Here is a 26,305-nt window from a genome sequence, read left to right as displayed (position 1 = left end):
GGTGGGTGCCCCGGAAGTAACCCCGCGGAGGCGGCCGGCGCCTGCGCCGCGCCTCGCGTTGCCGGGACACCGACCCGGAAGCAGAAGGCGGGGCGGGGTCTTCCCAGCCGCGGCTCCCGGGCGCAGCCGAGCCCCGAGGGGACGGCAGGGGCGGACTGCCCGGCGGACCCGGGCCGGACTGGCAGGTGAGCGCGGCCCGGCCCCGCCCCCCGAGGGCCTTGTCTCTGCGGCCCAGGGGGGCTCCCGGCTGAGGGCGGGGCTGGGGGGAGGGGCTCCCGCCCCCCGGACACCCCCCTTCCGGGCGGCGAGGCTCCCCGAGCCGGGCCCCCAGACCTGCTGCCGCCCCCACCCCCGTGAGGGCTTTGGCGGCTTGGCCTCCCCTTCTCCCACCCTTCCGCACCCCGACTTCTCGGGAGGACCGTGGCACATGGCCGGAGCTGCCGCCTCCCCGAGGGCAGGGCCCTCCCCTCCCCGGGTCTCCCCAACACCGAGGCCTGGGATGCTGGCGGTGGCAGCGCCGATGCCGGTCCTTCATCCTCGAGGGCATGGTTTGGGTGGAAGTGAGGCAGAGCCGCTGGCAGGACCGAAGTCCAGAGGCCTGGCCTGGACCCTGGCACCCGACCGGGCTCTCGGCCCCCACGACGCCGCTTCAGCCGCCTTCACCTCGTTTGGATCAAGTTATGCCCGGGCACCCACTCCACAGAGAGACAAGTCTTCGCGTGCGCCCCAACTCACTTCTGGGCACGAGGACCGTCGGCTTCCTCCACCCGTGTAGCCCGTCTTCCGGTCAGTTTTACTGAGGAGTGGCCGCTGCCCATGCTAGAACTTCCGGGAGCCGCAGGTAGAGTTGGGTGAGACGCCAAAGGTGGATGAGCCGCCATCACCTCCGAAGTGTTGGTCCTCCCTGAACGCCCTGTAGCCCCAAATGTACAATAAGTCTTTGCTGGCTGATTATTTCTATTAAATAGCCTAGTCCCTGCTCCAGCACTGACAACACGTGATTTACCTTCTCTTAGTAGACGGGGCTTAGTAGTTTTTATCATCGTTACTCATTTTATTATTATATCTGCTGAGTTTTTATTCGTTATTCAGGTGCAGTTATTCCCATGTAACAATCTGGTGCTTGCTCACAACTGCAAGTGGAAAGTCATTGAGTATCATTGATTCCCAACGCCAAACAGCTTCCAGAGAGCATATGATGGATGTAAAGAGTCAGAGCTATGTGTCCTCAGGCTCACCAAATGGTGCTGTCATTCACGGCCCACAGCTTTCTGAATCGAAGGGAGCCTTTTCATTTATCTTGGAAGACTTGATCATTTTGCTCTCTTTGAGATGCTCCAGGGCGCTGCTGAGAAGCTTGGTCTTGGGATCTCAAGGTTCTTCTTCCTGGACTGACTGGGTGACTTCACAGACTCTCTCTACCTGATTCTGATGAAGTGGAAATACTGGGGAGAAAACAGAGAGGGAACTTGTCGGACCTTCTCTCTAGAAAGCCTAGCTTGTGTAATGTTTTGCTTTTCTAACATCCTGGAAAAAGCTTGTTATTTTATGCCTCTCTATGTTACCCTTGGGCTGATAGAGACTATCTCATTATCCTTTATCTGATCAGAAACGTCCCCATATCATGTGCTTCGGATCCTTTAAACAACTCTGCAACCATCCTCCAAAGATTTTGGTTTCCCAGAAGCTGCCTAAAGGAATAACACCGCCAGATCACTAGTTGACATCATTTATGGTTGGAACTACCACGGTATCTGATCATCTTCAAAGCTCCCACTTTTGTTAATTTGACTACACTGATATGTCCCCACCTGGGCAGAAGTGGAACCGTAACTCCTTACATTGGATGTACCACGTGACCAAGGCTGAAGGGGGCATCTACCAGTGGTGGAACTTTGATTCATTGTTGCCAAATCAAAACCCCTAAGTCCACAGCCCCATTACCTTGCTTACATGGGAAAGACCTCTGTCTGAAAGACTAAGGTCTCCGCTGTATCCAGACCCACACCAGAAGTCCTGTTTCCTAGACTCTCAGACCTCTGGTTTAAGGCAGTTCTGGAAGAGGCAGCTAATGTTGTAGTGACAATATCATCCCGTAAACATTTCCCCATACCTTATATCAAAGCTCTCTGCCTCAGACATAGACCAGAACCATCTGACCCCCTGAGGCACACACAGCATGTTGAGGGGGGCAATATTCTCCAAACAATGAGCAAACTGTCCGGAACCATTTCTGATGTGATTCCCTAACCCACACATGCAAAAAAAAAGCATCCCCCTGAAGCCCAAATCTCCCAGCCCAACCTTCCTTTCTTGCCTTTCCCCACTGTCTACAAATACTTGCTAGTTCTTGGAACACAACCCACTTGGGGAAGTGTATTAAACTATCTGTTCCCCATAACTTCAGGTCATGTTGTCTCTGAATTCATCTCTTCTCAAACCTGAAACCATTTATTTCTCAGTTCCTTATGGCCACCAGTGAGGCAATGTGTACAAAACTCTGCAGAAATGCAACAGTGATGGTGGCCCTTCCAGTGGTGATGTCTGTGATCCACTCCTAGTCATACTGCTCCTTGAGCCTGGAGTCAGCTCAAACCCAGCCCATGCTGCCTTTCTCTTGGGATCCTGTCACTCACTGCTAGTTGACCTTGGGTCACTTCTTCTTCCCTGGGCCTGAGTTTTCTTCTGCTTCACTACTATTTGGGGGAAATGCAGTGGGTATTTTGACCTGTGATGTCATTAGAGCAGGGAGCAGGAGTATGGTGAATGCAGATTGACACCTGTCTCACAACATAGAGACTTGTCCTGAATTACACACTTTACATGAGAGACTGAATTCTCTCCAAATTTGGCTACTTTTTGGTCCTTGGCATTTAAAAGGTTTAGTTCTTTGTATCCCAAGTAACTCTGACACTCTCCCCAATTTGATTTTTTTCTGCATTTCTCTTTTAGGTGGAGTCATTAGACAAGAAAGTCCACTGACAACCAGCAATTTATTCAAGAAGCAACTTAAATGGTATGTTTGGGTTCCTTTGAGATTCTGTCCCATCACCCAGAGCAGCAGATCTATCCAGGAAGAATTGATGCTCAGGGTAACCAAAGAACATGCCTGCCATGTGCAAGGGCCAGGACTAGGTGCTGGGAGCTTACAGTCTAGGTAGGACTCCAAGACAAGATGGGATTCATTGTCCTATGCATGATAAAGGGAGGAACTGCTGTAGGGGAGGAGCCCTTTGAACTGTGGGATCACAGAATTTGGATCAGCAAATGAATGGAGAGAGCCTGTTGGATGAGCAGGGGAGCAGGTCCAGCAGGTGAGCAAGCAAAAGGAGCTGAAGGGCCTCACCTGACTCCCAGTTGGCATGGTGCAGAGCCAGCCTCCAAGGTCAGGGCCTTCTCTCCAGGGGCAAAAAAGAGACCTGAGAATAGACTGTCACTGTTGGTGACCTGGAGGGTCAGTGGTGGACAGAGTTGGGTTTTTTCCCCTTTATCATATGAAGTTGGGGGGGTTAGTCTAGAGGTTGGTGTGGGTGTGTGAGCAAGCAGGTATGTGCACAAGGATGGTGGTATAAATACAAAAGGCATCAGTCTTTCTCTAGAAAGGCAAAGGATTGGGGTGGCTAGGTGGTGCAATGGATCAAGCATGACCCTGGAGTCAGGAGTATCTGAGTTCAAATCGGGCCTCAGACACTTAATAATGACCTAGCTGTGTGGCCTTGGCCAAGCCACTTAACCCCATTGCCTAGCAAAAACTTAAAAAGGAAGGAAGGAAAGAAAGAAAGAAAGAAAGAAAGAAAGAAGAAAGAAAGGCAAAGGCCATCAGTGAAATTCTTTTCTATGCTCAGTAACACAAAGGGATTGGTCTAGTTGAGCACTCAGACCCCTCTTTTTTTTTTTTTAAAGTTTTTGCAAGGCAAATGGGGTTAAATGGCTTGCCCGAGGGCACACAGCTAGGTCATTATTAAATGTCTGAGGCCGGATTTGAACTCAGGTACTCCTGACTCCAGGGCTGGTGCTCTATCCACTGTACCACCTAGCTGCCCCCACTCAGACCCCTCTTGCCCTTCTCCAACCTGCCCCGGGGACATGAGAACCAGTGTTTAGATTGTCCAAATAGTGACAGAGCCCATATTTTGTCATTAACTGGCTGGGGGACTTGAGGCACATCATCTTGTTTCTCAGGCCCATGATTCCACATCTGTTACTTGATGTATTTATCCCACAGAATTTGATGGGGATGATTTTGAGGTCATAGATTTGAAAATCTTTTGAAAAAAAGTTTCTATAAATAAAAAGATTTTCAAAGCTGAATCAGAGCTCAAGAAATGCTTGTTTAAAAAAAAATTGTTCAGGGGAAGCTAGGTGGCACAGTGGATAGAGCACCAGTCCTGGAGTCAGGAGTGCCTGAGTTCAAATTTGACCTCAGATACTTAATAATTACCTAGTTGTGTGGCCTTGGACAAGTCACTTGACCCCATTTCCTTGCCAAAAAAAAACCCTAAAAAAAATTGTTCTGTCCTTTTTACCTTGCATTTGCTTTTTGCCTGGAATGTAAGTTAATTTTTTTCTTTGTAGTTAGATTTTTTTTCTTTTTTACTTTTTTTTAAGCTTGGGAACAGTGGTTTTTGTAAAAAAAAATTTAAAAAGGAGGTAAACCATTGACCTTGAGTAGTGACTCACGTCCTAAGTGGAGGAGATGGAAGATTTTAAAAATTTGAATTTGCTGTAAAGGAAGTCTAAAACCCCAGTTAGCACAATGGTGGGTACACTCTCAGGCCAGTCATCACAATGAGTCATATTTTAAATTCCTATGAGTTGGAAGGAGATTGGAGGTTCCAGCCATTTATATTTCTGTTGGTAGCTTTTAACAGCAGTGTGGTGCTCATTCTTTCCTTTGATGACCAGTAACTTTGGCTCATCCTGGGAATTCTTTTGACTTGAATAGTTAATGTGGCCAAGAAACCTTAGACCTACCAGTGGACACTAGGCGGCAGAATTTGAGCAAGACTGTCCCAAGTGTTCTGACTTTGGGGCTCACCAGATCAGGAGAGGTGGAAAGGAGGAAATGGAGATCCAAAGAACCCAGTCAGTCAATAACCATTGATGAAGCACCTACTATAGATCAGGCCCTGTGTTAAAAGCCAGGGCTACAAAAGGAGCCAAAAGATAGTCCCTGCCCTCCCAGGGGGATGAATGGGAGAAAGACAGGAGACCCTGAAGGCTGCCTTCAAGGAAAGGCACCAACCTTATTTCACAAAGGTATGTTGACTAGGTCTCTGAAAGAGGCCACAGAAGCCAGAAGATGGGGATGAGGAGGGAAAATCTTCCATGCTTGGGAGTGACAAGACAGTTCTGGAAAGACCACTGCCACAGAATTTGCTTTGTGGGTTTGAGAGTTTTGAAAGCAGGAAACTGGGGGGAGGGCAGGGAAGGGGGCAGTGCAGGTCATGAAGGGCTTTGATCATCAGACAGGTATATTCGATCCTGGAAGTTATTGGAAATCACTGGAGTTTCTTGAATTGAGGTGTGGGGTGACATGGGCTACAGTTTCACCATCTGTAAAGTGAGAGCCTCAGACTTGTTGTGTGGTCCTAGATAAGTCACTTCACCCAGTTTGCCTTAGTTTTCTCTTCTGTAAAATGAACTGGAGAAAGAAATGGCAAACACTTCAGTATTTTTGCCAAGAAAACCCCATTTTTCTGTGATTTTGTGAAATTGGCCATCAGTCATTTCAGCTGTTGTCTCTCCCCTGGAAGCAATTGTGTGAGGAATATGGGCTGTGCCTCCTTGAGCCTGTTCTGTCCTGGTGCTTGGACAGCACTTTGTACACTCAGGAAACAGAGGACACTTCCACTTCCACTGCAGGGAAAGGAACCCAAGATCTCCCCTCAAAATCATCTCATCGAGCCCTGCCATTTTGTAGATGGGTAAACTGAGGTTCGGAGTAGAGGAGAGACTTGCCTGATGGTGTGCAGCTAGTTTATTGACAGAGAAAGGACTGGAGTATCAATAACAGTCTGTGTTTACTTAGCATGTTAAAGTTTACACAGCATATGCCCCCCTGTCCACTCTGGGAGGGAGACCAGCCTAGGATTATTCCTATTTTGGGGATCACACAGCTAATGTTGGAGGCAGGACTTGAACCTAGGTCTCCTGACTCCAGGTTAATTACTTTAATTAGTAGTTGGGCATCCTTCCCTCTGCACACCTTGCCTCCCATACAGGAGGGATTTGATGGGTGGGGAGATCAGGAAACCAAGTGGCTACCCTTCTCCAGCAGTCATCCATGAGGAGCATCCCTCATCATGCATGTGCTCTCTATCTCTCTATCTCTCCCTCCCTCTAGGACGATGGCAGGCAAAGTGAAATGGGTGACGGACATTGAGAAGTCAGTACTCATTAATAACTTTGAAAAGAGAGGCTGGATTCAAGTGACAGAAAATGAAGACTGGAATTTTTATTGGTGAGCTGGTCGCTTCTCCTTTCTTTTCCACTCGGCACTTCCACTCCCCAGAGATGTTGGTGGCAGGAATGCAAATTTTTTTAATTGATATTTTTTCAAATAATGTTATAAAAGTTTTTCAACATTCATCCACATGCATATGCATATTTTTAAGTTGCAAAATTTCCCTCCACCCTCCCTTCCCACCCCCTCCGGTGAACAGTCCAAATATTGTCCATAAGCATTTGTGTTAAACAGATTAGTCATTTTCAGTATGAGGAATTAGGATTAAGGGAAAGAAATGCATAAGAGAGATTTTTTTTTTAAATGGATGTAGTCTTCATCAGATTCTAAAGGGTTTTTTTTAGTTTGTTTTGTTTTTCTTCCTCTGGATGGGTAAAGTATTGTCCACAGCAGGTCTAATAGGGTTGTCCTAGCTCTCTGAACTGCTGAGAGCAGCTGCATCCATCAAAGTTGATCATCTCATGATGTTGCTGTTAATGTGCACATTGTTTCCTTGGTTCTTCTCCCTTCACTCAGCATCAGGTCCTGTAATTCTTTCCATGCTTCTCTAGAGTCTGACCATTTATGGTTTCTTATAGAACAATGGTATTCCAGAGTATTCATGTACCATAACTTGTTCAGCCATCCCCCAGTGGATGGGCATCCCTTAATTTCCAATTCTTTGTCCCCTACAGAAAGAGCTGCTATAAATAGTTTGGAGCATGTTGGACTTTTCTGGTTATTTTATGGTTTCTTATGGATATAGGTCTAGAATTGGAATTGCTGGGTCAAAGGGTATGACCAGTTTTATTGCTCTTTGGGCATAATTACAAATGGAGATTGTAAGGAGGGTTCATGTCCTGCCCTCTACAGAAGTGAACCTCTCTGGGCCTTGGTGCCCCTATCTGTAAATGGGCTCATCATGGGACTGTTTGGAGAAAGCTCTTTGGAAATGGCATCAAGCTTCCCTCCTCCCCATCAGGTGGCATCTCCCTAGAAAGCATTATTGAGTCTTATAACCTGCTTTTTCACCCAGAGAATTGAAGTTACTTAGATGTAGCCATTGATGGATGCTTAAATTAGTAGTGCTTCAGTCAAGACAAGCAGAATCACAGTTTGCCAGCCTTGCATCTGACATCTGGGGCAGGTTCTTGAATGCCAGAGCCTAGGCTGCAGCCCTCAATGAGGTCGGGGTTGGGAGGAAGGGCAGACATTGACTGGAGAAGACCATCTGGGCAGAGGAGGATGGAAACAAAAGATCACATTTGCACCTTTCACTTTAGAATTTTCAAAGTGATTTCACCAACATCATCTCATATAATATTCAAAACTGTCCTCTTGTGACTAGAATGAAGAATGCTAAAGTCCCGAAAGACCCCATGAATCCTCTAGTACAAACCCCTCCTTCATTGATGGTGGAGGAGACTGAGACCCTAGTGGGCCGGTGACAAGTCTGACCTAATCCCCTTCTTCTCCCATCACACTTGTCCGATCCTCCCATCGGCCAGCTAGTAGACTCCTCCTCACTCCCTCTATTCCGCTGTCTGAGGACAGGGCATCTCTCAGGTGACCCCTTCCCTGTAACTTGGTTTTTTCCCCCCCTTTTTTTGTATTTTATTTTTTTCAATATGAAGTGTTCTTAAAAGACCTGAAACACACAAGGATCATATTCAGGAAGTAGACTATGATAAACAATAGTCTGTACATTTTTAATGTTGTCTCCTTTTTTAACAACTTGAAACAAAGAAGTTACAAAGTGCTGCTGTTTCTACAGATTGCATCCTAAAACCATGCTATAGGTTCCCTGTAACTCATTAGAGTTTTGTGTGGTTATCTAAGGCAGGAGTCAGGGAACTGTGGCCCAGCAGCCAGATCTCCCTCCGCAAACATGGGCCCTTGGCCAGATCTGGAGCACTGAGATGTGATGTGCCACTATTATCTAGAAAATGGGGCCTGACCCCCAGGTTAACTCTAATTTACTCTCCCTCACTGCCCCCCCAAAAGATTAAATATCATTATTTTTGGAGGAGTGGGAAAGGAGACCCTAGGTTTCAGGAAGGATTTTCTTTAGGAGGTAGCATAGGAGCTGCACTTTGGAAGCAACTAGAGGATTCCTAGAGGAGAGGGGAAGAGGGAGGGGCATTTCAGGCAGGAGAGACAGCTAGAGCAAAGATGAGGAGGCCGGAGATCCTGAGTTGAAGGACCCTCCATTTTTAGAGGAGGAAACGAGCTGGAGGTCAGTGGCACCTTGCTCCAGGTCCAGGGTTAGCAGCACCCTTGCTGTTTCTAGTGACCATGCTGACCCCCGCCTCTCCCACAGCATTGAAGCCGTGAGGCACTCAGCGGCCGGTGCCTGTGCTTGCATTTCAGGATGAGTGTGCAGACGATCCGGAATGTGTTCAGTCTCGAAGCTGGTTACCGCCTCTCCGATGATCAGATAGTCAACCATTTCCCAAATCATTATGAATTGACCAGGAAGGACTTAATGGTGAAGAACATTAAAAGATACAGGAAAGAACTGGAGAAAGAAGGGAGTCCCCTGGCAGAGAAGGATGAGAATGGCAAATACATCTATTTGGGTTTGTATCCGTTGGCGTGTCTGCATCTCACCCTGTCCATCACACTTAGACCTCCAGAGTCTAAAAAGGCCAGGCCAGCCAAGGGCAAGGCCTGACAAGCCCTACTGAGGCTGAGATGCAGCCCTGGATACAGATTCCAGTCCTGTCCTCCCACACTGGACCTAACTAGCAAAGGCCAGAGATGAGCATCACCTCCTAGGCCAAAGGATAACAGAATGTCAGAGCTGGGAGGGGTCTTAGAACAGGGAATGTCAGAGCTGGGATATACCCAAGGGATTTAATCCAACCTTCATGTTACTGAAGAGGAAGCCCAGTCCCATGGAGGGAACTAACTTAAGTGGGTCCCAGGATAAGTTAGTGGCCCCACTGAGTACTAAGTTCTTCCCTCATCCCTGCCCCCCACTCACCTGCTTCCTTCTTGATCACCCCGGCCCTTGACCTTCCCTGTCCTTTGTCTCTCTCCTGGCCTATCACCATCATCCCTTCTTTAGTTCCTAAGGACTGGGTTTACCTTCGATAAAGTAATTCCTTTAGTCTCTATGTCCCCTCCCTCCCAGTTTATCAGTCCCTGCTGATCCTAGAGCCTCTTGGGGTGACAGCCCCCCCAAAGGTGGGAAACTGCCCAGACCCGTGAGGGTCAGGAAGGTCCATAGGGAGAAGTCACTGAACTCTGTGCCAAAGGGCAGAGTTTTTGAGGCAATGAGTCAGTGAGTAGTGGCTGGGCTGTTCTTGAAAGCTTCAGCTCTGGGTCTTGCCTTGACCCTGCCCTGAACTCTGCCCTCTGCTGTGGTCCCACAGACTTTGTGCCAGTCACCTTCATGCTCCCTGCTGACTACAACCTTTTTGTGGAGGAATTCCGGAAAAGCCCCTCAAGCACCTGGATTATGAAACCTTGTGGGAAAGCCCAGGGCAAGGGAATATTTCTCATCAATAAACTCTCGCAAATTAAAAAGTGGTCTCGGGACAGCAAAACATCATCGTAAGTGGAGAGAAATGACATGACCCTCCTTTGTGGCCAACACCCTAGAACGGGGGCAGGGAGGCCTTCACTTCTGGCAGGAATATGAGGACTGCACTTCCTGGATAGTCTCCCCCAGTTTGAGCCATGGGTCTCAGGGAGGGGAGCAGAGCCTCAACCTGCCCCATATCCTTGAACTGTGGAGACAGCCAGGCCAAGCCTCAGGGTCCTCTCTGAAATGGTCAGAAGGCCTTGTGAGACCTCCCCACCCCCCAACTGTCCAAAGTCAGTCACCATTGTTCTGTTAGCTCTGGGGCAGAGGAGAGGATTGAAGAAATTGCTGCAGACCTATGATCTTCCTGGGACATGTTTTAGGATGGGAGTCCCAGAGATGTGGTCTAGCTGGAGGTGGACCTAAACCCAGGGCTTGTCCTATATCTGTACAGCATTGTCTCCGTGCATCATACCCAGGGGATACCGAGGCCCATCCCGCTGTGCAGTCACATGCCCAGAGCAGGAAATTCAATTCCCCAAACAGTTGAATCTGAGCTTGGTTCTGGATGAGATGCAGGGAAAAAGCAGCCCCTGCTCCTCATCCCCAGGGGCAGAGGCAGGGCAGAGGCTGGGCCTTGAGCTGACTCAGAGACTCTTTCTCTAGGTTTGTATCTCAGTCATCCAAAGAAGCCTACGTCATCTCTCTGTATATCAGCAATCCACTGCTCATAGGTGGGAGGAAGTTCGATCTGCGCTTGTATGTCTTAGTGTCCACGTACCGGCCCCTGAGGTGTTACATGTAAGAGGATAGCATTTCTCCTCTCCATCTGTCTGTCTCCTCTCTTGTTCTCTTTCTCTCCTTCCTAGTCTCACTCTTTCTCTCTCCTCTACCTCCCAGCATCTCTATTTTTCTTTTCTCTATTCCCTGTCTTGTCCTGTCTCTGTCTCTCTCTTCCCTCCCTCCCACTCTTTGTCTCTCTCTTCTCTCTTTCAGCATCTGTCTCTCCTCTTTCTCTTGTTTCTGTTTTTTTTCTTCCCTCCTTTCTTCTCTCGGTTGTTGGAGCATGGGTCCTAGCACTCCCGCAAGCCAGGACCTTTGGTGTTCTGAACGCTGTCCTGGGGATGGCTCGCCCTCTTGGGCCTGTGTAATGCCCTCATCTATCTTTGCAGGTATAAACTGGGCTTCTGTCGATTTTGCACTGTGAAGTATACCCCAAGCACAAGTGAATTGGACAATATGTTTGTGCACCTCACCAATGTTGCCATCCAGAAGCATGGGGTAAGTGCCCAAGGCTCCGGGTGGTGGGGGCTGCTGCACCTCTTTGTCCTTTGGCAGGTCTTGTTGCCATTTTGTCTTCGGGGCACAGAAGGAATGTAGAGGGCCAGCCATACCGGGGTGGGGGTTGTCGCATGTCTCCTCAAAAGGTCTTGAGTCCCCTGCCTCAAGAAGTTTCTGTTATCTCAGAATGGGCACCTAGTTGGTACAGTGGATAGAGCACTGACCTTAGAGTCAGGAGGACAGGAGTTGGAATCCAGTCACAGATCCTAAACACTTACCAGCTTTATGAGACCTTGGGCAAGTCACTTTGCCCTGACTGCCTCGCATCCAGAGCCATCTTCAAGTCATCCTGATCTGGACCCAGATATCTCTGGAGACTGGTGACTGAGCCCAGCCCCCCAACTCCAAAAAAAAAAAACCCAGTCCAGTTCATGTGCTTGTCGTGGCATCGCCTTCCCTTCAAGAGTGAAAGACAAACATCATCCTCATCATCTCAGAAGGAATCCCGGAGGTCATCTGCCCCCGCCTTTCTTTACAGAAGAGGGCTTTCAGGATTGGGAGCAGAGGCTCAAGCAGCCTCTGCTTGAATACCTCCCCTGATGGAGAACTTACTACATTTCCCCCAAGGGAACTTGTGCTACTTTTGCATGACTCTACATCAGTCCAAAATGTGCTTGTGTGAGACTCCCAGTACCCGGAGTCTGTTTCCTTCCTCCTAACACATCTGGAAGTCGCCCCATCCCCATCCTCTGACCAGTTTTCTCTTCTTCAGGGTGGGCACACCTAGTTCCTTCTCATGTAGATATGAGTCCCCCATTGGCTTCTCCTCCATAACACGTCTTGTCTGTGGGATGTGGGGCACCCCTTTCTGGACATCCAAGCAGGCCAGAGGTCAGTGACCTGATGTGTCCCCTTTTTGCAGACCTCCTCTCTTTGTGCAACTCAGGTCTCACTCAACCACTTGTTGAGTGTCACCATGCTTAACTTGTGCCTCATATTCCTTAAGCATGCATGTTCCACTAGGATATCCTGGTCATCTTTGAGCAAACCTTGTCCTCATCCTACCCTGGCACTGCTGAGTTTTTAATGCCTTACCACCTGGGGTTGGTCCCTTAGGCAATGCCCTCATTCAGGCCGCCATGACAACCCATCAAAGATCATAAAAGGAAGTGAAAAGCTTTTTTTCCTGGTGAGAGCTGGCCAAGAGCAATGAGCATTGCTGTGGCATGTTCCAGATCTACAACTTTCCAGGATATGCCGTCCATGCCTCTCATTTGTGGACTATCGATGTGCAGCCAGACACAGGCTTTTTAAGATGAATTCACTCTAGAGTTGGACTGTTTCTTTACCCACTTCTTGTTTCTTCATATAATCACATATAAATTGGAACAGGAAATTTATCTTTTGTCCCCACAATGCTGCCCATGATGCCCAACCTGGGATAAGGTATGATCCCAGAATTGAGAGGACCCTGGAGAGTCTTAGTCTCTCTGATCTCCCTGACAAGTGACCAACCGGCTTCTGCTGACACCTCCTGCTTCCAGAGGCTCCCCTGCTCCACCTGGGGAGATCTCAGAGTTCTGCATGTCTTTCTCCTCTTGGGTTCAAACTTGACTCCTTAACACTTTTCTCAGGGCTTGGTCTTGTCTTGTGGGTCTCTGTAGAGAATTGTAAAATAATTCTAATTCTCACACACAACATTCCTCCAAATATTTGGGCACAGTGACTCCGTCAGGGCACCCCACATGTCTTGAAAGAAACCTCTCAGGTTCTTTGAGTTTGGTAGCGAGTTGATGCATAAGAATGTCAATGGACTATGGCAGAGCTGGACCCGGGATGTGCTGGTCCCCTCGTGAGTCATGAAGTTACAGGCAGGTGAACAAAGAAATACCAAGAAAGGTCATTGCTTTTCCCCAAGACCACCCAGAGAGCCAGTGGCAAAGACAGGGCAAAGCACCAGGTTCTCTAATTGCTAGATCTTTATCCTCTCCCATGTGCACTGCCTAGTGGAAATGGGGGTGCCTGCATCAGTGAGGTCAGACCAGGAGGCCTTCAGAGGTCACTTCTCAGTGGAACTTTGCTGAAACCCAAAAATGGCAGGTTTCCCTGCTGGTCTGGGCCCTGCTGCCAAAGGCCTGGTCCAGGCTGCATCTGCCTGGTTATCCAGTGGGCACAGAGATGCTCATGTGCTCTGTCCTCCTGGAGCCCTGTGCCCTAGGTTGATAGCCCTTTCTGAGCAAAGTTTTATGTTCAAGTCCCTCTGCAGGAGGCAAGTCATATTTGCTGGATTTGTTTGTTGTTCATTTAATGTCCATTAAAAATGGAAGTCAGGAGAGAATGGCTTGGCAGCCACCTTCCTCAGGTCCTCCAGGATGCAGGCAGATTTGGCTGAACCCTTGGGCCAATAGAGATGCCCTTCTGGCTTCCCTGCCCAGTGACCCATCCTCCAGTGTGTGCTGGAGGCCATCGTCGATGGGGGGCACCCAGGTGATCCCTCCCCCCTACCCAGTGAACTGCAGGCCCTTCTCCTGAGCCTTTTTGCACTTCACACACCAGGGCAACGACTTTTGTTGGCCATCTGTTGGTTCTTGATCTCACCCTAGGACAGACTCACATCTTCTCCTGGTCACCTATGTCCTAGGTGCTAGCCTCTTTTTTTAGTGACCCAGGATGTGCTGACGATTTCAGTTTTTTTTCTTGTCATGATTTTGTACCATGGGCAAAGTCAGAGTTAAGTAGGGTTTAATGACTAATTTCGAAGACCTAGACTTTTTGAGTAGAAGGTGTCTCTTGTTATTTTCATTGGAAATGGGGGGACGAAGTTTGAATGGTCCAACTGGGTGGCCCTGGAGCTCATGTCCTCAGCAGCCTCAGACATCCTGTTAGCTCTGGTGGGCCTCAGGCCGAGGCACCATTCGGCTTGGCTCAGGAACTAAGGGTCTTTGGAGACTTGATCCGGGTGTCCTCTTCCAAGGTATCTGGGGACCTTTCATCTCAGGCAGACAGGTAATAATGTGTCTAGCTCATGTTTCCCCCAATGCCAGCTACATTTGTTTTCCTTTGGGGAAGATAGGAGGGAATTGTGAGACCCTTCCAACCTCAGGAACACATTTTTCACTTGTTTTTTTGCAGAGGAATGATTTGGAGACCAGACAGAAAAGTGCCTGAGGGAGCAACTCTCCTCCCCCCTACCCCTCACTTTTCCACACTGTGGCCCCTAGGAGACTATTCACAGCGCTAGGATAAGAACTAGTGTCTGAGACAGGGATTGTGTGGTGAGCCACAACCCTCTGCAGCAACTGAGAAATAATCTGAAGCACCTGCACTTGTGTTCCAAGGCAGAGCCACAATAGGTCATTCTTGCAGAAATAAGCACTAGATTTAAGATGGCAACAAAGGAGAAAAGCCAGGCCCTGACCCCGAATCCACTTGACACCACTGCCAAAGAGGCTGAAGAGCCTCAGGAAGGCACTGGCTCCAGTGCTGCCAGCCAGCCAATCCTGGAGATGAAAGGGTTGGGGGGAATATGTGTACCAGGAGACTGAGGGCAGCCAGGATCTGGGTAGCATCAAGAGAGAAGAGAAATACTTGGATTGAACCCAATCCCATCCAGGGGCCCTGCCAGTTGCCTCTTGGTCTTCTTGATCCCACACAAGGCTTCCACCTAATACATTCTTGCTGAATTGACTCAGGGTACCCTTCAGATTGACCTGGATACCAACTGTGAAATGGATGCTTCCCAACACTGCATATTTGATGCAGAACCATTGAGAGGTACCACCTACTGTCCCCCAAAGGGGCAAGTCATCTCATTTCTTCCTAAGGAACTTCATTGAGAGAAGACTCACTACCTCCCAGGGAGCCCCTTCAATTGTGGCCAGCTCTTCTTGTAGAGATGTTCCTGGCTTTGGGAACCTAAGTCTACCCCTTGTAACTCAAGATCATAGGATTTAGAGGTGGCAGGGACTTCATCTACCCCCAGAGGAGGAAGCATTTATTAAATGTCTATGCTAAGTAAAACTAGAGGTTAAAAAAAGGCAGGGGGAAAAAACCCCAATAGTTGTTCTCAGAAGAAGCCCAGTCTGAGGAGTGTAGAGCCTTGAAGGCCACTCTTGTTCCACAAGAGAACGTTAACCACAGAGAACTAGAGAAGAACCTGGCTTCAAGCCTAAGCACCCCAGTTTTACATTCCAAGGCAAAGGCATCTCTTGCCTCACCCTTGGCCCTGGGTCTACCCTGGGAGGCCAAGATGAGGAAAACTAATCCCTCTTTGGCAGTGATGGCTCTTTGGGGGTTTGAATATGATAACTCCAACTTAAAATCCTTGAATGAGGATCTAGAAGGGATATTCAGAGGAAACACCTCGGTTGCCTCTTTATTTTACAGAAGAGGAAACTGAGGTCCAGGAAAGTAGAGAGACTTGCCCAAGATCACAAAGTCAGTGACAAAGCTAGAGCTCTAGCATCAGAGTATATCAGAGGACTTCCAAATGAAGAAAAGGTTGACTTTTAAATATTCAGGTTTTGTATTAAAGTGTATATGTGTCAGAGAGAGAGAGAGAGGAGGAGGAGGAGGAAGAAGAAGAGAGAGAGAGAGAAAGGGACAGAGGAGAATAGGTTCCAACTATCATTGGTCCAGCACATGAAGAAGAGAGCATTTTCTCTGACTTGCTATTTATTTGATTCCTTCTAATCCCAAGTCACACTTCTTTCTTTAATAAGATAGAAAAAATCTAGTTTACAAAGAAATATAGAAAATGCTTTCACTTTATTTTCCCATGAGGGAAAAAAAATTAGGGTCTGCCTAATTGGGTTCTTCCCTTCCTCATTTATTTTCCTTATTTTTTTTGAGGTTTTTCTTTTATTTTCTAATTTCTTTTTATTTCTTTACACTTTACTAAAATATTCTTCTTGTAAGAAAAAACATGACCCACCTTCTTTATTTTTGTTATAAATTCATTTATTATCCCAACTACATAAAGAGAGTTTTCAACATTCATTTTTGGGTAAGATTTTGAGTTCCGGAGCGACTAGGTGGCATAGTGGATAAAGCACCTGCCCTGGAGTCAGGAGGACCTGGGTTCAAATCTGGTCTCAGACACTTAATAATCACCTAGCTGTGTGGCCTTGGGCAAGGCACTTAATCCCATTGCCTTGCAAAAACCTTAAAAAAAAAAAAGAATTGTCTTTGATCACTGAATTTTTGAGAGGAACTGCATCCATCATAGGCAATCATCTCAAAATGTTGGTGTTATTGTGTACAATGTTCTCCTGGTTCTGCTCACTGCATTAACATCAGTTCATATAAGTCTTTTCAAAGGCTTTTCTGAAGTCTCCCTGCTTAAGATTTCTTATAGAATAATAATTCTGTAGTATTCATATACCATAATTTGTTCAGCCATTCCCTAATGTATGGGCATCCCCACAATTTCTAATTCTTTGTCACTACAAAAAGAGCTGCCATAAATATTTTTCTACATGTAGGTCTTTTCCCTTTTGTTATGATCTTTTCTGGATACAGACCTGGTAGTGTATTGCTGGATCAAAGGGTATGCATGGTTTTATTGCCCTTTAAGTATAGTTCCAAATTACTCTCCAGAAAGGTTGGACAGTGCACAACTCTACCAGCAGTGCATTAGTGTCCCAGTTTTCCCACATCCCCTCCAACATTGATCATTTTCCTTTTTTTTTTTTTATCATTTCAGCCAATCTGATAAGTATGAGGTGGTACCTCAGGGTTGTTTTAATTTACATTTCTCTAATCAGTAATGATTTAGAACATTTTTTCATATGACTATAGATAGCTTTAATTTTTTCATCTGAAAACTGCCTGTTCATATCCTTTGATCATTTAACAATCGGAGAATGACTTGTATTCTTATAAATTTAAATCCTTTTTCAAAAATTGTTTCCCAGCTTTCTAATCTTGGTTGCATTGCTTTTATTTGTGTAAAACCTTTTTAATTTAATGTAATCAAAATTGTCCATTTTGCATTTTATACTGTTTTCTCTCTCATTTATTCATAAACTCCTCACCTCTCCATAAATCTGACAAAAAAACTATATCTTTTTTCCTCTTAATTGACTTATGGTATCATCCTTTATGTCTAAATTCTGTACCTGTTTCGACCTTGGTATAGGATGTGAGATGTTGGCCTAGCTATGTTTTCTGCCAAACTGTTTTCCAATTTTCTCAGCAGTTTTTGTCAAATAGAGTTTTTGAGGCAGCTAGGTGGCTCAGTGGATAGAGCTCCAGCCCTGAAGTCTGGAGGACCTGAGTTCAAATGTGGTCACTTAATAATTGCCTAGCTGTGTGACCTTGGGCAAGTCACTTAACCCCTTTGCCTTGCAAAAATACAAACAAAAAAACAAAAACTGAGTTCTTATCCCAGAAGCTGGAGCCTTTGTGTTTATCAACAGTTGATTACCATAGTCATTTACTTCTGTTTCTTTTGTACCTAATCTATTCCACTGATCCACCACTCTTAGTTCTTATCCAGTATCAAAGTTTTGATGACTGATGCTTTATAGCATAATTTTAGATCTAATACAGCCTAGGTCACCTTCCCTTGTGTTTTTTTTTATTCATTCCTTGACTTTTTTTTCCTTCAGATAAATTTTGTTACTATTTTTTTCTAGCTCAATAAAATAATTTTTGGTAGTTTGGTATGGCACTGAATAAGTAATTTAGGTAGAATTGTCATTTATATTATATACACTTGGCATCCCCATGAGCAGTTGACATTTTTCCAATTATTTAGATCTGATAAGACAAAGACAGAGTGGTTGATCTTCCTCCTGGCTTGGATAGCTGGTTTTCCTCTTTTTAAAATAAGTATTCAGAATTGTATAGCAAGTGATGCTAATTCCTTGAGAACTAAGATGGAAATCTTTTCTTTTTTTCCTTCCTTCTCCTTATAATGTTACCAGGATGACTACAACCACATCCACGGGGGCAAGTGGACAGTGAATAACTTACGATTATATCTGGAGAGTACACGTGGGAAGGAGGTCACAGGCAAGCTGTTTGATGAAATCCACTGGATAATTGTGCAGTCCCTGAAAGCTGTGGCTGTGAGTAATGGGTGTGTGTGTGTGTGAGAGAGAGAGAGAGAGAGAGAGAGAAACCTGGGTCACAGTTGTGTGTTATTAGCAATTTTAGAAATGAAAAGGGTGTCTTTTGTAGGAAGTGTTTAAAAGTGGTTTGTATTTCTGTGTGTGTGTGTGTGTGTGTGTGTGTGTGTGTGTGTGTTTTACTGGTTCCCTTCTGTTCCAGTGTCTGTTTTAAAAGTCTTGCCTCCTATGTGTCTACCAAGGATAAAGGCAAACTTGAGAGGAAGGAGCTGACATGTAAATTATGTGTGATGGGCTGCTGTCCCATAAGTATGATGCCTGGTAGTTAAAAACTGACCTCAAAGCTGAGAGTCCATCATTAAACATTGGCACTCAGATATTTGCTTTTCCCTGATTAGAGTTATAATAGTCTGATGCAACTCCCTGATTTTCCAGATAGAGAATTGAGTCTCAGAAAACAGAAGTGATCCCCATGACCAGTCATTGGCAATATTGGGCTGACTACCAGGGATCCTGACTCCCAGGCTTTTACTCAATCTTCCAATTGCAATGTCCCCTTTGACCATCCCATCACTAGCCTCAGGGTTGACTCAATATAGTCATCAGGCAGAATTTCCCAGCAGAGGAAAGGAGCAGGAAGGGATTGTGACTTTAAATCCAGGAACACATATCTCCCTCCTGAATTGGGGAGGAGCTCACCTTGTTTCTTGAAGGTAGTGGTGAAGGAGCTGCCAGTGCTTTCTACTCTGAGAGACCCAGAACAGTTCTGCAGCCTCCTGGCTAAGGTCCTGGGAGGCTGTGACAAAAGGAAAATAGAAGCAAGGATATCGATAACTTGTTCCAGCATATTACTCTGGGGGCCAGTGACCTCTACAGAATCTCCCCCTCAGACAGGCCCTGAGAACATTAAAGTCAACTAGGACCAAAAAGTGACAACTGCCCATCTTGAGCATGAAAGGAAAGCCAGGGTCTTATGAGCCAGGGTTTGGGTCTGGATCCTGTGGCCTTCCGAAGTTGTCTTGTCTTCATTTCTCTAGTTACGGTCTCAGTCTCAAGAGTTCCGGTCCTGCTCCCTTCACTTTGCTTCACTTTACCCAAGTCTTCAGATACTCCTCAGAATTCTTCCCATTGGGTGCTCCTGACCGTGCCAGTCCCTAGTTTCTATAGGCGCTTATCATCTGTTTCCAGTTTTTGGCCATGAATCCTAACAGACCAACCATACTCTGGTTGGTTTTCATGCAGATGGATCTCTTACAGTAAAGCAGCCAAATAGTGAACTCTTGGGGGTCAATGGGACTGAAGAACTGACTCTTTCTCTTGCATAATTCTGAATTGTTTTCTACAAGAGTCTGACCAATTCACAGCTTCACCCTCGGTGAATTACTTGCATTTTTTCCCTGCATCCTGGCCAGTACTCAGTTTTTCCATCCTTTACCTATATTTGCAAAACTTTTGAGTGAGAAGTGATATCTGAGGGTTGTTTGAATTTGAATCTGCCTTCAAGTGTTCCTAATCCCTGAGACCACAAAGGGTTAAACAGCCAGCATGTCTGGAGCATTACGAAGTGAATGTGCTGAGTGAGAAAACCATGGCTTAAATTCCAGTTTGCTTCCTGTAGGTGACCTTGTTCTCATCCTACCTTCTCTTGAGTTTCCTTTTCTGTAAACTGAGAGGGGTTGGACTCGGTGCCTCCCATGTCTTCCATCTCTGGATTCCATAATCCTAGGACTCTAAAGTGATGTTGCTATGTCCAAAACGAGTGAGAGGCTTTGTGATGCACAAATTGAAAGAAGGAAAGATCACTGTGGTCAGGAAAGTACCAGGACTGGCCCTTGGTCCTGAGGGATGGCAGGATTGAGCATGACCAGGATATCATTCCTGTTTCCATAGTAGTTTTAGGTTTGCTGAGCACTTTTCTCACAGCAGACCTGGGATGGAAGGAAGGAGACTAAGTATGTCCTCCATTTTACAGAGATAGGGAAACTGAGGTTCATAAGAGATTTATCCAAGTCACTCAGCTCATAAATGCTGGAACAAGCCCTAGTCATATAAGAATACTGCTCTTTCTACTACATCCACATTACTCTAAAGAGCATTGATTTCAGACCTGTAGAGTTAATCAATATCTTATACTGCATTTTCCCAACTTTTGCTAAATCTACCACAAAAAAATTTGCAAGTATTTTAAAATAGTTCCACATGTCATCTACTCCATCATGGTCATTAAAGAGCTCTGTTAATGGTAATCTGGGATTTAAAAGAGGTTGGGAGTCCCTAATGTTGTCTGAAACTATTTCCTCTGAAATTTGATGGAGGCTCTCAGAGCATCATTTCATCTGATATCCCATTGGGGTAAACCAGCAGAGGGGCAGTGAGGTCCATCCTCTCCTCCCTGCCAATTCAAAATCTCCTCACCCCAGGCCAGTTCTCCAAAACAGTCACATAAGTTCCCAGAGACATTGGGGAGCACAACAGAAAAGTTCAAAGTCACTTGATTTTTATGCTGAGAGTGGGATTTTTAATGATTCTGGAGTGGATAGAAGCAGAGCAATGATATCCTCCAGGTCTCCAAGGACTGGTGATTTACATGTTGAGACCTCCTTCCATCAGCACAGATTTTTTTTGGGGGGGGGAGTTGGGTTTTTTTTTTTTTTGCAAGGCAATGGGGTTAAGTGACTTGCCCAAGATCACATTATTAAGTAAATGAGGTCAGATTTGAACTCAGATCTTCCTGACTCCAGGACCAGTGCTCTATCCACTGTACCACCTAGCTGCACAGATTGTAGCCCTAGTTTTAGATTTGAGCAAACCCTCCTTCTGAGGCTTTCTGAATCCAGTCCATCATCCTACTGTGGAAGAGCAGCCATTAACTGGGGCAGCCTGGTCAGACAGATGAGGTTTGGTCCTGTACCCAAGTAGCCCTCTAGAATCTAGGGGGCCCTCCAGGGAGGCAGGCATTATGGGGTGACAGTTCCTGTGGGGGCACTGCCCTTCCTTACCCTGCCTTTGGTTAAGGAAGGAATGAGAAAAGGGGTTAGGGGGACCCAAATTTCAAATGTCTACACTTGGTCAGTGTTAGCCTGAGAACCTTCTCCCCTTCAAGGATAATCAGAACTTTCATGGAATGGAGCAACTTTTTAGTAGTCATTTCTCCCCAAAGCCTCAGTTTCTCCATCTGTAAATTAATCATAGCAATAACTGCTCAACATTCTCAATAACACCAAATTTGTTGTAGAGAAAGTGTTTTGTACCTTACAGTGTTATGTAACTAACTGAGTTATTCTTACTACTTTGAATAATAATAGATGAATTCAGGTAATCTTATAAAACATGCCTTATAAAACACCTTCTATAACACCTTCATGACAGGCAGGACATCCAGAACCTGTATATTTATTAAGCTATCATTCTTTAGTAGATAAGTGGTCAGAGGATATGAAGGAGGGCTTTTCAAAAGAAGAAATTTCAGTGGTCAGCCATCACATAAAAATGCTCTCACTCACCAAGAAGAGGAGAACAGATTACAACTGTGTTCTGAGAGCTGCCCAACACTCTTCAGCTTGGTGAGGATGGGGAAAGGTGGGAGTAGTCCGTGTTGGGGGCCCGAGGGAAGACAGGCATACTCAGATACTCTTAGCAAGGCAGAAGTGGTCAGGCCATTTGGGATGACAGCTTGGCACTATGTGAAATAGGTCCTGAGAGGCTCAGCTGGCCCAGCCTCCTGTCACCAGATTCATATACTCCAACGGACGACCAAGGCAAAAAGAAGGGCCCCATAGGTCCCAAAGTGATCATAGCAGTGTGATCCAATAGTACAAAAAGCTGGAAACAAAGTAGATGCAATTGGGGAATGGTGGAAGTTTGGTCATGCAAATGTAATGGATATTAGTGCATCATTAGGAATGACAGGAACTCTGGGAGGAAGTGAGCTTGGCCAGGGCCACCCTCCATGGAGTCATTGCAACAAGGGGAATGAAGACAACACTGGGAGACCACAGAATTTGAGCCAAAGATGAGGGCTAGGTTGGTTTTGAGGACTCCTTGCTCTCTGTTAAGAAGTGGTAAATCATGGCACAATAGTCAGGTCCCTTCCCATCCATGGCTTCACTTTTCTAGCTCTGATGGAGGAGAGCCAAAAGTGTGAGCTCTGCAGGAGTTGGCTCATTTAACTTGAAGTTGGGCTTTTTTTCCCCCTCTGAAAAAAGGTACCATCATCTCCCTTGCCAGGAGACAAAATGCAATGGTGAAACCTGCCCTTGAGTGGTCCCATGTGGGCCATGTTGTTTAGGTCTTGCCAGGAATGGTGGTGCCCCCAGGACTGGGGCCTGTGACAGGAGACAAACAGATTGGCTTTGTCCTTCCCTGATAAGTTCTCCTCTCTTTCTGCCTCTTTTCAGCCTGTGATGAACAATGACAAGCACTGCTTTGAATGCTATGGCTACGACATCATCATCGATGATAAACTGAAACCCTGGCTCATTGAGGTAACTGACCCTCCAGCCCCGACTGGCTTTCCTCTTCATGGCAGGCATAAGGTGGGGGTGGCAGGCAAGGTGGGTGCAGAGGGGCAAGCAAACAAGTTGAGTACAGGGGGAGAAAGTGGGCATGGAAGGCAGTGGGCGAGGTACCATGGTTCCCCCTGGACTGCACTTGTTTGTTATTCCCTAAGCTACAATGTCTTTCTCTATAAAGGGGCATCTGTGGAGAGAGCCCAGCCTGCCCTGGGGTGACCAGGCGTTTTCTTAAGCTGGGACAGAATAAAGGACTAAAGTGATTTTTTTTTTAAATGGCAGCAATAGACCATATGGACAACCTGCTAAGGCTCAGAGAGCACTGGACTTGAGAGCAGGAGGAACCTGGGTTCCAATCCTACCCCATTCCTGAATAACTATGAGACCATGGGTAAATCCCTTCAGCCCTTGGAGCTTCAGTCATTGACAGCTGACTGCCTCATTAAAATAGGGATGATCCCCCCAGCACCACCTCACAGTCTCACTCAGTCTGCAAGCTGTTATTAAGCAGTGTCCAGGCTCTGCTTAAGGCTGTGGAGAGAGGAGAAAGTAAGACTGGCTTGGGTCTTCAAGGATCTCCCATTCTAACAGAGAAAATGGCACCCATGTACATACCATAATTCTCCATCTGTAACTAGTGGTGTATCACGGGCTCCATGAAGATAGAGCAGGAGGATCATAGGAGCTTCCTGGATGAATCTGTGTGATGTTCGAGACCTGTCTAGGGGTCTGCTTTTGCTGTTCCTCACCAAGAGGATGGCTCTGTTGAGTCTTCAGATTGAGGCCAGGCTCGGTTCTTGCAGTATAGATGCTGCAGAGAGGACAGGATGGTGGTAGGACTGGTGGGCCGTTTGTCATCAGCATACCCACCCCTTCTGTTCTACATGCACAGTGAACCCAAAAGGCTTCTCTCAGTACCTGAGAACACGTCACACATCTTGTTTTTAAAACCTGCATAGTAAATTGAAGGAGCTGGTGATGCAGTGGCCCCAGGCCTTTCTGGCCCTTCCTTGTGTTTCTCCTGGTCCTCTCTTGCAGCTGTTCCCTGCTCTGATGTTTGCCAGGCACATGTTCTGGTGAGCCTCGAGGCACAGCAGTGAGTCCTCTATGATAAAATTCCATTCTGGTCCAAGAAGTAGAGAAAGTGTCCCTTTAGCAACTGGCAAGAGGGCCAAGGATGCCTCTGATGGGACAGACAGGGAAATCTCAGCATGCTGGGAATTTCGTAAAGAACTACAGGGAGTTGACATAGTGTCCAGTGAACAAGGAGGTGACAAGGCCTCTTTGCACTGTGCAGTGACCCTGCAGCTGATTGCTGTTCCAAGAAACAGGCTCAAGGGGGCACCAGTCCATTGTCAGAGGACAGAGAACATCACAAGGAAGACCTCAGGGAGTGGAGGGAAAGGGGCCTGAGCTGGGGCTCTTCCCAGTGATTGAGTTTCTGGAGCACATCATCAGGTGTTTGTAGGCTGAGGGGAAGTGCGCTGTGACTTCTGCTGTTTTGTAGATGAAACAGAACAAAACCTTTGGTGTTTGGATTGTACTTGGCGATGAAAAGGCCTTCTGAAGCCCTGGTGTACATTCAATAAATTTAACAAATTTATCGAATTGCATGCAGTTTACCTTGGCCAGGGCAGTTTGGGGTAGTGGTAAGAGCACTGGACTGAAGCTCAGAGGATCTGCATGGCTTTTAGGGTCCCAGTTCTGCTCCATTCAGCTGGGTGATCTTGGACAAGACAGGATGTCCCTCCTCCAAATGGCGGGTGGAGGCCCTGGCAGAGCAGAGGGGAACCACCCTTTCTCTAACGCCATTGTCTGGGTCCCTGGTCAATGCCACATTGTGTTGTCTCCTTAGGTTAACGCGTCCCCGTCTCTCACCTCCAGCACAGCCAATGACCGAATCCTCAAGTACAATCTGATCAATGACACCCTCAACATTGCTGTGCCCAACGGCGAAATTCCAGACTGCAAGTGGAATAAGTCTCCACCCAAGGAAGTGCTGGGCAATTATGAAATATTGTAAGTTGGAAGAGTGGTTGGGGCTGGGGACTTGGGCCTGGCCTGGCCAGAAGCTCCTGAGAACCCAGGCCAAAGGAGATTGGGCAGGGGGACTCCCAGAAAGCAAGTGGCCAAAGCCAGGTGGGGCCCTAGACCCTGCTACTGGCTTGTCTCAGGGCTTTCTAGAGGTTTCCCCACAGTTAACACTGATTTTGGTGGGACCAAGACATTCTTCATTTTAGATGTGAAAGGCCTTGTCAACTGACACACACTAGACCAGACCCTAGGCCATAGGTGCAAGATCATTGACAGAGGGCAGGGTACCCTGCTGAGGTCCTTGTGAAGGAAATGAGGCCCAGGCCTGCAGCAACTCCCTTGGTGACTGGCTCCCTACTTCAAAGAACTTCCCCCAGGCTCCTAGCTCAAGTACATCTCACAATGTCTTGAATTGGTATCTTTTGACCCAAGGTGCAGCTCCCACTGGATGCCCAGCACTGTGTGTCTCATGGCATTCTCCCAGCAGCCTTAGCAGGGAAAGACTGATGATGGAGATCATCTCTTGTTTGCTTCACTGCCTTTGCCCAGTTGGGGCTTAATAAATGCACCCCCACCACCAGCATTGGGGGTGGTCAGGAGGCTCTGGGCGTTTAATAGACCTGACAGGTGTCCTACCCTGGCCAGCCTCCCTCTTGAGCCCCCTGTTCCCCATCAGACAGCAAAGACAGGCTGTCTTAGGGGTGGCTAGGTGGCGCAGTGAATAAAGCACTGGCCCTGGAGTCAGGAGTACCTGGGTTCTAATCCGGTCTCAGACACTTAATAATTACCTAGCTATGTGGCCTTGGGCAAGTCACTTAACCCCATTTGCCTTGCCAAAAAAACCTTAAAAAAAGACAGGCTGTCTTCAGTTGGTGCTCACTCTGATGGGGAGGAGAGAGCAGTTCCACTCAGGAAGGCCACAGTGACTTGAGAACTGCCTTGGTGGCTGCCCCTGATCTAAGCAACAATGTGGACCCTCTACTTTCTTGTTCTTAGGTTTGATGAAGAATTAGCTCAGAATGATGGGGCAGATCGAGACCTGAGGAATCGTTCTGGGCCATCCATTGGTCTTAAAGGCAGTCGGACCAGAGACTCAGGAAAAACTGCCCTGACCACATGGAAATAGCCAAGAAAGAGCGCATGGTCAGGGCTCAGTGGTCTGGGGAGGCCCAGCTTCTCCCAGACCTTGCCTTGGACCCTAGTCTTTCTCTGACTTCCTTCCTCCTTATTAACTCCCTCCCTCCCTTCCTTCCTTCCTTCCTTCCTTCACTGACAGAGGTATATGGGAGAAATGCATTCCATTGGAAGGTATGAATGGGATCCTTTTCACTGTTTCCATTGCTACTGTATATAATTAGTTTTTCCAACAATTCAATCATCTTTTGCATGTCAGTGAATCTAATAAATGTCACTGCTGTTTTTTAAAGTTTAA

The 26,305-nt window shown here is 46.8% G+C and overlaps 1 protein-coding gene across 3 annotated transcripts; it reads left to right on the top strand.

Annotated features, from left to right (window-relative positions):
- Positions 1-68: 68 nt before the first annotated feature.
- On the top strand, positions 69-26,305 carry TTLL1 (TTL family tubulin polyglutamylase complex subunit L1). Of its 3 annotated transcripts, none has more exons than XM_074227103.1 (11): positions 69-185; positions 2,953-3,016; positions 6,347-6,463; positions 8,816-9,024; positions 9,823-10,003; positions 10,641-10,775; positions 11,147-11,255; positions 18,185-18,328; positions 22,726-22,812; positions 24,695-24,858; positions 25,870-26,305. In XM_074227103.1, exons 3-11 carry the CDS (start codon positions 6,351-6,353, stop codon positions 25,997-25,999), a joined length of 1,272 nt encoding a protein of 423 aa, XP_074083204.1. In that variant the 5' UTR covers positions 69-185; positions 2,953-3,016; positions 6,347-6,350; the 3' UTR covers positions 26,000-26,305. The 3 variants fall into 3 exon arrangements, with proteins under 3 accessions (XP_074083204.1, XP_074083203.1, XP_074083205.1); XM_074227102.1 differs by lacking the exon at positions 69-185 and adding an exon at positions 719-841; XM_074227104.1 differs by lacking the exon at positions 69-185 and adding an exon at positions 858-1,750.

Source organism: Macrotis lagotis, chromosome 2, assembly GCF_037893015.1.
Source record: "Macrotis lagotis isolate mMagLag1 chromosome 2, bilby.v1.9.chrom.fasta, whole genome shotgun sequence".
NCBI classification, from domain to species: domain Eukaryota; kingdom Metazoa; phylum Chordata; class Mammalia; order Peramelemorphia; family Peramelidae; genus Macrotis; species Macrotis lagotis.
This window is presented reverse-complemented; position numbering and strand designations above follow the sequence as displayed.

What these genes read in the sequence shown, in the direction of transcription:
- TTLL1 (XM_074227102.1), top strand. Translation starts at nt 817, where the DNA reads ATGCTAGAACTTCCGGGAGCCGCAG. An exon ending in AGAACTTCCGGGAGCCGCAG is followed by an intron (nt 842 to 2,952) that starts GTAGAGTTGGGT and finishes TTTCTCTTTTAG; the next exon opens with GTGGAGTCATTAGACAAGAA. An exon ending in CTGGGCAATTATGAAATATT is followed by an intron (nt 24,859 to 25,869) that starts GTAAGTTGGAAG and finishes TCTTGTTCTTAG; the next exon opens with GTTTGATGAAGAATTAGCTC.